General features: G+C 38.6%; 1 protein-coding gene and 1 long non-coding RNA gene across 2 annotated transcripts; one reads left to right on the top strand and one right to left on the bottom strand.

Annotated features, from left to right (window-relative positions):
• Positions 1–211: 211 nt before the first annotated feature.
• Positions 212–9,409, bottom strand: LOC117751592. Its single transcript, XM_034563522.1, has 5 exons — positions 9,087–9,409; positions 8,251–8,367; positions 7,774–7,836; positions 946–1,115; positions 212–245 (listed from the first exon to the last, which is right to left on the bottom strand). Exons 1-5 carry the CDS (start codon positions 9,354–9,356, stop codon positions 212–214), a joined length of 654 nt encoding a protein of 217 aa, XP_034419413.1. The 5' UTR covers positions 9,357–9,409.
• Positions 9,410–9,757: 348 nt separating this feature from the next.
• LOC117725309 lies at positions 9,758–12,434 on the top strand. Its single transcript, XR_004608915.1, has 5 exons — positions 9,758–9,881; positions 11,004–11,128; positions 11,316–11,667; positions 11,859–12,078; positions 12,223–12,434. It is a non-coding gene; the product is annotated as an uncharacterized LOC117725309 (long non-coding RNA).
• Positions 12,435–13,016: the final 582 nt, after the last annotated feature.

Raw genomic sequence — 13,016 nt, 5'->3', positions numbered from 1 at the left:
CAAACTAACAATCCATCATTTCAGTCTAAAATTGGTGACATCAACTTGGGCTGTATTGATTGCGTGTTGGGGTGCCATAAATATACATGTTTGAAATCGAGATGTATGTATTATTGAGTGCTAACAATTAACATATTTAAAAAGGAACAGTTTGACATTTTGGCTGAACTTGAGATGCCCTTGTTCAGAGGTCAAGCGCTCTAAACTTGATTCAGTCCTCGTTTAAAGGCAGAGTGCAGACATCTCTACAACAGAGATGTCATTTTAACACAAGGTCATGTTTCTCTGTTTATCTGACCTTCTCCTTTTCCAGCACTCTCTCGAATATATTTTAATTTAGTGATACATTAGTTTGCAATGAAAATAGTTTTCTAAGTGATACAGTCACACCAAGTGCTTTTTTAAGTTACAGCTATTTGGCTGCACCAATGGGCCATTTTGTCGGAAGTACAATTCCTGGGATAATAAAGCAACATACACATGAATAAAAACATCACACATAGATGGATTTCTGTTTCATTAACAGCCTTGATGAATATAAATGAGGTTTTTACTTCACCTCGGGGACAATTTACATATTGTCTATTAGCCTTTTGATATTAAGCATTGTTACGTCCCCTTCTCGGTCTAGGGGATACGGACGTGAAAAGAAGCCAAAAGGAGGAGTAACGGTTTCAAAATAACATTTATTATCACTCGGTTTAACAAACAACCCAGAAGTTCTACTAAGTGGGAGAGGTTGGGACAGTTGTGGTTGTGCCAAACAAAAGAAATCAAGATAACAAAACTAGGCCTGGCTAACTACCTCTAAGAAAGAAAGAAACAAAATGGCTTCACCTGCTTTTCTAATAAAAGTCCATCAAAACAATACAGAGGCAGCACCAACCAATAGTCTAATGTTTTAGACACAAAGTACCTACGTGAGTGCACAAATGTACAGGGTACCGCAAACTTGCACCTCTAGCAGTGTCACACTGCACATTGAAACAAAAGACACCCCTGAACTCTTCAGGCCTTCTCCCTTTTATAACGGCCCACTCAGCTGATTGGCTAGCTGGCCTTCTGGAACCAAGGTGCAGCCGGATTGGCCTGTACAGGTGGCCACTGATGGGCATCTAAAAAGGAAAACATGGAGGGAGAGGAAAACACAACACTGACACGTAACACCATGAGACGGTGCATTGAGACGGAAACACCACAAGCATGTTTGTAATTTCCCATTTTCACAAGCAATAACAACATAAAATGTCACTGAAGCTATTAGCATGACATTTTCCTGACAGCCTAATTCAGCCTTTTTTCCTCGTCTACAAACCTCCGAGCTTCTTGAAGAAGAAACATTCTCCTCACATACCCCCTCTTACCTCGTTTTAAAACAAGCTTCCTGCTCACGGCACTCATTTAACACAGGTCTAGTGTCAGGAATAATTTATCTTGAGTATGCTAATGTTACCGTGAACATTCACCACTAAAGTTTGAGTTTCTTGATCCGTGCAGGGTGGGACAGACAGGCTCTAAAGCTGTCTCACAATTCCTGGGACATAAAGGGGAAGAGCAACATTTATTTTTCTTCTCAGTACGAGACGTTGAGCAATGCGCCCACATTCTTCAAATCAATGCTTCAAGGTGACCATTGCCAAGCATATCTTCCCCTTAAAGAGAATCCAGTTCTCCCCAGCTCATGCAGACATCACTTCTACTGCCCCGCAGAGCCAAAATGCAGCAACACATTTAATCAAAATTAAGTTGAGACCACAATCTGACTGGTTGACATTTATTTTGCCATCGGTCTATTACCTTTTTTTTTTATGCCATAGAAATGATGAATTTAAAGAAAACAGCATGTCAGATATGTAGATGCAACACAGCTAAAAGCTCAAACTAATCACAGTAAGAGCAACAGAGCTACTTCCAGTTAGAATTTACTCACTTTTCCCCTCAAACTGGTTCATGAAGTCTTCATATCACTTATGGGTAATCATTATGGTAATTCTTTATTTGTTCTTCAAAAAAAATAAACAAGGAAGCAGATAAATCGAGTCACAGACAATCTTTTTTTAATAAAAAAGGAAATTAGACATAAGACAGCTTCTGACAGATGGAATTCCAAATTTGTTGCGTTTAAGCTACTTTTAATTTACACTTAAATACATTTAGATGTTAAATAAAACTTGATTGTATACATTATTAAATCTCTAATCAATTACCCTGACATTATGGATGTATTGACATAGTTTCCACTTACTGCAATTCTTCTATTGTTCCTAAAATAAGTTTATCGGGGGCAAACGTCTTTCCATTAAAGGAGAATCATTATTGTGTTGTATCCAATGATTTTTATGACAGTTGATGAACTTGTTTGCAATGTATTGCTGTGGGATTTATGTAAAATCATACCATTTGATATTGACATTAAATGTAGTAAAACACAATATGTATGTATGTTGTTTTACTTACAGGGCAAAAATACCTGTATGACATTACTGGACATGCAGCTGTCATAGGAAGTTGTAATATTGACACTTTTCTGAGCGATGTAGTCCATTTCTTTCGGCCTGGATCAAATCATAAGAATTGAGTTTCCCTGCAGCTATTCCACGTGGTGCCAACTCTATGGTTTATTTATTATCCATCTGCAGCTGCATGTACAGGTCAACTTCCTCTCATTCCCAAAGTCCAAAGTCCATCAAGCTCATCCCAACAGATGCCACAACATCTTAAATTGCATGTCTCACTTTGGAGGTGCCGGTCGCCCCATATTAGAACGAGGCAAGTTCACCTTGCAGAGAAAACTAATTTCAGCACAATTTACCGGCAGGGGTGGTGTCATGGGGGAGTCGGAGGTGTTACCAGTCTCACTGAAATCTTAACTGACCGAATCTGGCGCTCATCCATAACAATTTTTTTGACTATGACTGGTGACTAATCAATTTGTCATTACTAAAATAGGCATGATGAACAGGTTGGCCGAGAAGAAATGATATATGGATGTATTAAGAGAACTGGATACAGCATTGGAAGCAGGCTCCCGTTCATTCCTATGAAGGTTGCACTCTTACTGGGGGCTTGAGTTGAAGTAGAGTTGCACATTGTAACAGTTTGAGGTCAATGTGTGAATCCGTCGGTCATTATTCATACCACACGACTGTTTGGGGTCGACTGTAGCTCATGGGGGAGAGTGGTCGTCCCGTAACCACAAGGTACCCGGTTTGATCTCCGCAAGACACTGAACCCCCACTTGCTCTCCGGGTGCTTGACTGCAGCCCACTGCTCCTTAATAAGGATGGGTTAAATGCAGAGAAGAATTTCCCCACAGGGATCAATACAAATGTACATTTCTTTCTTTTCTTTCAAATCGACCAGTGAAACCAATAGCTTTGACAACCGAAAATGCAGATGAGCAAGATTTGTCAACTTAGACCAAAGCAATTTAAAAATTGCACACAAAGCTTGAGACTCTGTGGATAATCAGCATGCTTCGATGAAACATGGTTTAAATGTTCAGTTAGAGGTTACGACGTAGGGCACCGTAATTTTTTTGCATTCTGCATTTTCTCTCTGCACTTTTCCATAAATGAGGAATTCCACGTTGGTCGTTTCATCTTTCAGAATTTAAAGGCAGTGAGAAAGCTAACCATCTTCAGACAAAGCAAGAGCTCTCTACTCTCAGTAAAGCCGCCCAGACGTGATTAAAGATGTCTGATCCACTTAGTCTCAAAGTAAACACACAAACAGGCAAATTGACAAAAGTGCGGATAAGCTTCATGGCATTATATGTTGTATATGCTACATTGTCTGCTTTGACTAATGTAAACGTATGAGGGTATAACATCAGTGAAGAACGACAGCAACATGGCAGTAATGCATATGTAGGCCTGCGATTTATGTATGTTTTGACAGGTTTATGTTCCGCAGTGGGTTTAATCGTGCTTTCTGTGCTGCCATGGGCTGTAGATAGGTGTAGATTATTATGCCCGGGATTCAAATGCATCCCTGATGGGCTGTCAATTGACCTGACCTCATTCTCCGCTTCTCGCCCTCTTTGTTCCCTTGCCATATACAGTGCTGTTTCTCCAGGTTCCTCACACTATTTTCCCATCTTCTCCTCCCTCCATGTCTGCCTCTCACTCAGCCTCCCTCCCACTCCGGCCCTCTATCACTGTCGCTCATGCTGCTTTACTCCACTCCTACCAGATAAAAAGAACCCTGCCCATGGGGAACATGACAAACAGGCTCCATTTCAATGGAGACCAGCAGCCACGATGCTATCTTCTTTCTAGCAGCAAGGGAACGCAGCCTTTTAACTTACTTTCAGCTTGGACAGCTGGAGGAAGCCCTCCTGGGCATCTACATCTCCCCATCTTACGCACAAGAAACACATGAGCAATTCATCTTTACTTACAACTGTCAACTATAGAGCGCTTTGGATTATCATTTCTCTCAAGACCCTGGTTATTTTTAAGCTCTGATTGAATGTGACATCTAATAGGACAATTTGAAACTGATCTTAAATGTTGCTCAATTTCCTTTTTAATTACATGTATGATATGCAGGTATCTCCTCAGGAGAGAGTTACGACTTCAGTCATGAGTGTCTTTTCAGAACTGCAGCTTTTCAATATTTAATCTAATTAGTGATTGTTGTTCTCTACCTGCAAGGTTGCGCGTCCCCCTATATGATTTGTTCTTGTGCAACATTATCATATGAGCATTTGGTGTTCCCTGTTGTTTTGAACATTCTAACACTGTATGTCTCTTGATAAAGGTTTGATGGGATTTAGGGACCTATAAGTGAGTTTTGGGTTACATGGATACATTTAGAAGAAATTAGTGCTAGTGAGACAAATCAAAACTGATGTGCCATTTGGCCAATACAATTAATTATTTAGTTTCACTGTTTAGCTCCTTGTCCCTGTATGCATGTACATGATGTGCATCTTAAACTACTAGTTCACAGGGACACTTTTATTCTATTCCTACAACAAAATGTGCAGAACAACATGGTGAGGACGTGTTGTGAATGGCAGGACCCTCATAGTTGTAAGTTTTAAGTTGTTAGCTGTCCACAGAATGGAATATATTGCATTCATTATTTACACTGAGATTACCTGCATGGAGAGTCATTTTAGGAGGGATTTGACTGTTGTACCATGTCAGGCAGTCATTTATAGTGCAGGTTTAACAGTGTTTACTACTAATTAAATACTATTTTGATAGTGTTGAGGATTTTCCAAATCAAAGCGTGATGTGTATTACACATTCCAGAGAACATTCGGTAGACTTTCAAGTTGCACACTTTGTTATCCATCACAGTCACCATTATGTCAGAATTGTTTTCATAGTCGTGCTGTACAGTGAGTGCAGTTTGACTTGTCCACACTGCTTTACGTCACAATAATAATGTAACACTGACAAAATAATCACGTGAACTATTAGATGGCTGTGAACAGTGCTTTAAACAGCTCAGTAAAATATATACAAAATACATTGTGAGTTTTACTGAAACTTGTGTGATTTAAATTTATACAACACCTGTGACAATCATTAGGCAATCAGAATAGATGTATTTTTGGGCATCCTGGTGACCAAGAGGGTTAAGATGCTGAACATGTAACGTCCCCAGCTTGAGTCCAGACATGGACCTATGTTGCATGTAATTTCCCCATTTTCTCTTTTTGAATTTTCTGTCAACCATTACGAACTCTCTAAGAAAAGAAAAAAAAAGTAGAAAATAAGGACGGGTGTATTTTATATTGATCACACACGCTCATGTGCATCATTAATTACCAAAAGCAATCTACTGAGAGTGACATACTGAAATGCATTGTTTCAGGTTTCTGACGACTTCATCCTTTCAGCATGTGCTTTCAGATTTCCACGTCACATAATCCATCCACTGAAATTAATTTATTCAACAGAAATAACTGATTTCCACACTTCCTAAAATATGTCTTTTATCAAGTGTTTAGATAAGGGAGTGGGTCATGCGTCTTGGTCAAAAGTAGCTTATAAGAGGTTTATTTCTGAATGAGTAATTTGTGCATCTGCAAAGCCCAATATACCTTTCCTCCTCACTGACTTCAAACAGTTATGGCATTTCCTCCTGCCAGGACAGTTCAATATAAATGGGGACACTGCAAAAATTAAAATCTAAGTAAGATGAAATATCTTAAATCAAGACAATATATGCTTGTTTTTTGACTGACAAGATATTTCTTCTTACCAGGCAGTTTTTAGGTTGGAGCATTTCACTTGTTTCAAGCATTTTAGTCCTTAAATATCTTAATACGGTATTAAAACTTGTTAATGAGATTTTATTACTGGTTCTAAGCAAGTTAATGCTTAAAACAAGAATTGGCATAATTATAAGGCAGTTTGATCAACACTGACAAGTACAGAACTGCTTTGTCAAAGTCAGAATTTCTTATTTCAAGCTTCCTTTCCATCTTTTTACAAATTAAAAACAGGTAACAACTCAATGGAATTTATTGTTTTATTCTCAATCTTAAAACACAGCACAGCACAACCTTTTGTTTACAGAGCACAATATATCTGGGATATATTTCTAGACTTTTAACTAATGGTACATAATGAAACAGTTTGTCTTTAATGAAAAAGTATTTTGATCCTCCATGTTTCTTCCTGCATATGGTTCGAGCAATTGGAATTTCCTCTGCATCCAAATAGCTAAACTGCTTCTTGATAACACTGTTCTGCCGAAATGTTGTTGCAACGCTAGCAAAAGGGTCAATGAAATTGACAAATATATCCATTGTTTCTTTTTCGAATTGACCTGATGTGCTCCCTGAATGCTTATGTCTCAGCAAGATTTAGAAAAACTTGTCCATGCATTTATCTTTAGTAGACTTGACTACTGTAACAGTGTCCTTGCTGGCCTTCCAAAAAAATCTATCAGACAGCTTCAGCTAATTCAGAACGCTGCTGCTCGAGTCCTCACTAGGACCAAAAAAGTAGATCACATTACCCCAGTTCTGAGGTCTTTACACTGGCTTCCAGTCACTCAAAGAATTGATTTCAAAATACTGATGTTGGTTTATAAAGCACTAAATGGTTTAGGGCCAAAATACATTACTGATATGCTGATAAGTTATGAACCGTCCAGAGCCCTTAGGTCATCTGGGACAGGTCTACTTACAGTCCCTAGAGTTAGGACTAAACAAGGAGAAGCAGCTTTTAGTTATTATGCACCAACAATCTGGAACAAACTCCCAGAGAACTTGAGGTCTGCTACAACTCTCAGTTCTTTTAAATCGAGTCTGAAGACTTTTTTGTTTCCATTTTAACCTGCAATTTGCATTTTATTTGCTTCTTTTATTTGCTTAAATCGAGTTTTCATTTTTTGTTATTCGCTTCTTTTATTCGCTTTTAAATGTTTTATAATGTGTTTTATGTATTCTAATCTTGCCCCTGTAAAGCACTTTGAGTGGCCTTGTGTCTGAATTGTGCTATATAAATAAACTTGCCTTGCCTTCTTTATCACTCCCTTCATCTGCTTCCTGAGGTTCTCCAATAGTGATGACTGATACTGCTGTACCCCAGCAACAATGTCATTCATGCCTTTCTGAAAATATGAGCGAGAGAGAGAAAATGTTGTCTATCCTGGAGGATGAACACACCATCATGGTACTTGCAGTTTTGTTTAAGGGATCTGCAACGGTAATGTGGATAACATAGCACTAAGATTAAACTCTTGAAAATACTGTGCATTACTGTGTAACTAACCAAATGATGTGCTCTGAAAAACACATCTTACCTGTGAGAGACGATGCTTGGCTCGAGCATTTATCACGAAGGCAGTGGCATGTGTTGTCAAATCCTAAAAAAAGTGGAAATTTAATGTAATATCCTGAAATGTGCAGGTAAGACATTACTAGTTCATTACAAACATAATGTTTGTGAGAGAAGAAATGGTTGTAAAGACCAACAATGAATGCTATAAGTATAGCTAAGCACTTATAAGTATTTGGTCAATAGGGATGCACAGTATTAATTTTTTACAATCAAGGCTGAACATCAGTACCGACCACGGGCCCACACCCAATTTCGCTGCCGATTTTCAGGAGGGGTGAATCAGGGTAAGATCTGCCCGGAAGTCTGAGCGTGCCTTTAGTTTTCTAGTAAGGTTCATCAGAAAACTTTGCAAATGTACTTTAACTTTTGTAGAGCATTTGGCTTATTGTCCATCCCTGATGGTCAATTTCAGTAGATTATCGCCAATTGAGTATCTTACTTGTTGAACTGTGACAGCTCCACCTTGGTCAATGCCCATTTGCCCTTCATCTGAGTCATGGAGTTGGTGATCAGTGATGCTGGAGTTGGCTAGAAGCTGATCGGGTTGAATGTTGTCCTGTTTACCACATATCAAAGAAACAGATTATTTTTAAATCGTATGTAGTTTCACCAAAACAGTTATTTAAGTGTTTCATTCCTATTTATCATTGATTATTTTCACATTATCCAAGCTTTAGACATAAAAGTTATTTTAGCTACAATTATGGTCTAGCAGTATGACTCATTATCTTTTGTCAATCCAGAAAACAAAAACATATATCTTCCAATAAATATATCAAGTGGATGATCAAATAAAATAGAAAACTCAAACCAAAAAATAATCTAATTTCTTGATTCCCTGCAGCCTGCTATTATTAATAATTATACAGGTATTATTAGACCAGAAATATATGGAGGTATAGGCAACAGCAGGCCAAGCATCGTAATGATAATGACAGCTCAATTAAAAAAAATAAAATACTTTTGTTTGTTAGATTTCCCATTTCAATATGAACAGGGAAACTCAGACTGGTCTCTCCTCATCTCCCTCCTGCCAAATGTCACTTCGTGGTCACACTACTAAGCTTCACGTGAGTCGCAAAGGAGCTTGGACGTCGCGATCGCGCATGCGCAACCGTAACCTGTTAACGCCGTAAACGTAACGTAAACATTTACACGTACTTTTAGAATAAGTTCTCTGCACTTGCCCCGCGCCGCACCTATAATACCTTGGCGCCCCACAGTTTGAGAACTAACAAGCACCACGTAACAATCCTAGCTAGCTAAGTTACTTACTTGTTGTGGCAGTACTTGGCTTTCCTCCAGTGGATGTTCACCTTCTTGAGTGCCGTCACCTGGTCTGGTGCCTTCAAGAAGGTGTTGAGAGTGTCTTCTCTTTACATGATGGTAGAAGGAGTTGTACACTCGATATTCCTCAGTACATCCGTCAATACCACAGAGCAACCTGAAATCAGGGCTGCGACTGTGCTGTCGATTGATATGGCTCAATAACAGTTTCAATGAAAAATAAATAAAAACGCAGCAGATAAAGCACCGCCAGAGCATCTTGAACTTTTTTAAAACCAAACTCAAATCTAACGTTCCCCCTGAAGTTCATGAAAAGGTTGGGGAAAAAAGACCGTGAAACTGACGTTCACCAGCATTTATTGACGTAGGGTTATCACATTATCTAGCTAAATAGGGGGGGGCCTGTGAATCTTTTTTTAAATATATATAACGTTATATACCATAATAACTTCTATGTAAATAGCATGTCGATGAAGATGCATATTTAAATATACATATTAATTTATAACCGTGACTCAGTTAATACTATTCTCAATATGTAAAATATTTATAATATTTAGATCACCCCTCTTTAAGAAAAGGTACCTTCCCATGGGAAAGCGCGAAGAGGGTCAGTTGAGAGCGCGTAAAGTGTAGCTTGCACTGTGGTGGCTAGCTTTTCTCCCTTTGTAATGATCAAGTCAGAGCTGCTTTAAGTCATCAAGAACAACAACGCCATGGATGAAGATGAAATGGATGCCACATATCCGGGCAGGGATCATGTCGCAACCGCAGTATTTAAAGGTAATGTTAATTTGTTAATGCATGTCTACCTCTTCTTAGCAAGCTAACATTTATTTAAATTAGCGTGCTAATTTGAGCTAACTAACGTTAGCTATTAGTTAAGTTAATGTTGACTGTAAGCAGCTAAATGCAGGAACGGCCATTCGTTTCAAACATTTAACTTTGGTTTATAGTGCTTTATTGCAAGAAACAGTGTTAAAGTGCAAATGAGCAATTCATTACTGTCAAATATTTAACTTAAGTTAACTTCGCATCCTTCCTGCCCTTTCTGTTGATGCACCTTTTAATGCTCAAAATATATTTTGGTTTCACTGTTTAACGTTAAGTTACGTCAACATTAATGATATAACTAGACCTACTGATAGTCTAATTTTGTTGTTAATGTTAACAGGCTTGGTACATTAAAAACCATTCCTATATTACCTGGAAAGGGCAGACACTCAGTATGCTAACGTCTCATAACCTGTGCAGTAGATGCTGCACTCAGACTTGTAAGGTGCTTCTCATCTTGCATCTTGCAGCAGGTTCTGACCAATTCAAATAGATTACAATATGACTTTTGAGCTGCTTTTGGATGTTATAATTAAATAAATGCAAAAACCAAGCTGCAGGGATCAGCATTTCACAGGTGGCAAGTTATTTTACAATATTTTACTGTGATTAACGTGTTGAATTTCAAAAATAAATTATCCTTATTTGAGCTTTTATAATGTTAAATGATTGTCCTGAAACTAAGTTAAACTATCTTTGTCAGAACAAGATTAACATTTTTAGTGTAATTACAGTAGGATGCTTAAAATGAATCACTTTTATAGCCCAACGTTACATGTATGAGATTAGAGATATTTGTATTGTTCTCTACTATAAACATACAGCCCTAAGTAATTTCCTTAGTGCTTTTAATTTCACTTGTACAACACTAAGATAACTGTTACTCTGCACAATCCTACTGATGTACTGGATATACACAATGTATACGGAAGCCGCTTTGGATAAAAGCGTCAGCTAAATGACATGTAATGTAATATACGATTGGCAAAATATTAACCTGACACTTTGCATCTATAAACTATGTATTGCTAATTACTTAAGTATTTACCATGTGGTTAAATGTGTTTTCAGCTGCTAATATAGGCACTGACATGCTGTACAGCCTTTCTAAGGAAGACTTGCGTGACCTCTTTCCTGGACCAGAGCACTTTTTCAGAAGGAGAACAATTTGGAGTGTTACTCATGATGAAAATGAGGTAATGTTAGATTTTAACATTTGGGAGACATTTAACCAAGCAGTGTTTCCTGTTATCAAGGAAGCATTTGCTGGCCATTGTTCCTTTTATCTAAAGATGTAGGGGTTTTCTAGTGTCGTTTGGTTGTTGTTACATTGTTGTGTTCTTTGCCTTAAAATTACAATTAAATAATGTATGTTTTACACAGGGTCAGGAAGCAGACCGGTGTAGACCAGGCACCTCCTCTGGCACCTGTGATTTCAGCCCCATTCCCACTCCTCCAACTCCCTTCTCCATCACCCCCATCCCCTCTCCAAAACCAAGAGACCAACATGGTGCCAGCCGAATTGTACAGCTTGTCAGCCCACAGTATGTTGTATACACAGACACAGAGTTGGAGCAATCAAGAAGCACCTTTTTTGAAAAACAGTGTGCTGGAGAAGAAGGAGACCATATTCTTTCCAAAGATCTTCGCTGTCGACTAATCAGGAATACAGTAACAAGCATGATTTCAATTAAGAGAGCAGCGGGACAGATCTGCTACCAGTGGAGCTGAGTGTGTAAGTTGCTACTCAGGTATTCAATACGTGTTTCCAAATGTAACACTGTTGGATAGCTAGCAGACACAATGCAAACAGTTGACACTCAAAATAGGAGGGATGTGCTTCATCCTGATCAATCAGGGCAAATTTCAGATTCAATTTTGTTTAATGCGATTTATTCACAATCTGTTGTGTCTGTTTCTTGTCAGGAATCTGTGAAGAAGCAGCTTTTGAAAAGGGTCCAGAATGTGACAACTCCCAAAAAGAAGCAGGGAGCGACTCCTTCAAGAAAGCGGCCACAGAGACTTAGCTTTCAGAGCAGCCAGGAGACGTCCACTGATGACACTGATGAGTCCACCTCCTCTACTTTGATCTTGGAGAGATCCCCACAATTTAGATGCAGCACCCCAGAGGATGAACAGTTGGATGGTAAGTACATCAATTTAAATAATGTTGTAAATGGTTGCTTGTGTGTAAATGTCCCAGCCAAACTGTAATGGCAGAAATAGAAAAAGTTGTATTAATTTCAGCCTATGTTTTTTTATGTTAATTTGTTGGGTTTATGTTTTCTAGAATCAGAAACTACTGACAGCCTACAGAACCAGGCGAGACATCATAAAACTCTACAGGCCATGTACAAAACCAAGGCCAAACCCAACAAGAAGGATGTTTCCCAGCTCCTGGACCTTGAATTCTAAGCAAGACGGCTGTTCATTGACGGTGATGTTATCAAGGAGCAGGACAGGCATACCAGGATTCTTGAAGCATACCCCTGCTTCAGAGAACTGGACCATGTAAGAAAACATATTTGTTTTAAGCCTATGCTTCCTTAGCCTGGTTAACACCTGAACGAATTTCAAATGAGAAATGGTGTGGAAATACGGAATCAGATGTGTCTCTATATAATATTAATTTGTCTGTCAGCTAATGGATGAATTTCACCGGGTCCTTGATCGAGGGAACTCCAACTTCATGCATGAACTGAAGACCCGCTGGGAAACCTTTTTCAAGAAGGCACAGTTTTATGGGGTTTTCAAAAAGGTTATGAGGCCTCCTCTGCGAGACAAAAGTAGTTACACACTTTGACTATGGAGAATCCCTTAGAAATATTGATGCGTGTTTAAATAACTGGCTGCAATAAATCAAATGAAACTGTTTTTATTTTTAACAGTAAAGCCCTCAATTGCAATGTTTAAGGCTTTGCCAGACATGTTCCCGTCACCTGTGGCTCCACCAAAGAAGTTAGGACATGCAAGTGAGGCACTGCTTCACATACTTGAGGTAAGAGATTTGTGCATGTATGATCATTTTCACATTACTTCACCATAACATACAGAGAGTGAATTGTTTTTAATTGTGATATTTGT

This window comes from Cyclopterus lumpus, chromosome 22 (genome assembly GCF_009769545.1).
Source record: "Cyclopterus lumpus isolate fCycLum1 chromosome 22, fCycLum1.pri, whole genome shotgun sequence".
NCBI classification, from domain to species: Eukaryota; Metazoa; Chordata; class Actinopteri; order Perciformes; family Cyclopteridae; genus Cyclopterus; species Cyclopterus lumpus.
Note: the sequence above shows the minus strand (reverse complement) of the source record. Positions and strands in the feature narration are given on the sequence as shown.

Coding starts and splice junctions, on each gene's coding strand:
- LOC117751592 (XM_034563522.1), bottom strand. CDS start 9,356: ATGCTCTGGCGGTGCTTTATCTGCTGCGTTTTTATTTATTTTTCATTG. Junction 7,837..8,250: donor GAGCTGTCACAGTTCAACAA/GTAAGATACTCA, acceptor CACTTTTTTTAG/GATTTGACAACACATGCCAC. Junction 1,116..7,773: donor CCAAGCATCGTCTCTCACAG/GTAAGATGTGTT, acceptor TTTCCTTTTTAG/ATGCCCATCAGTGGCCACCT.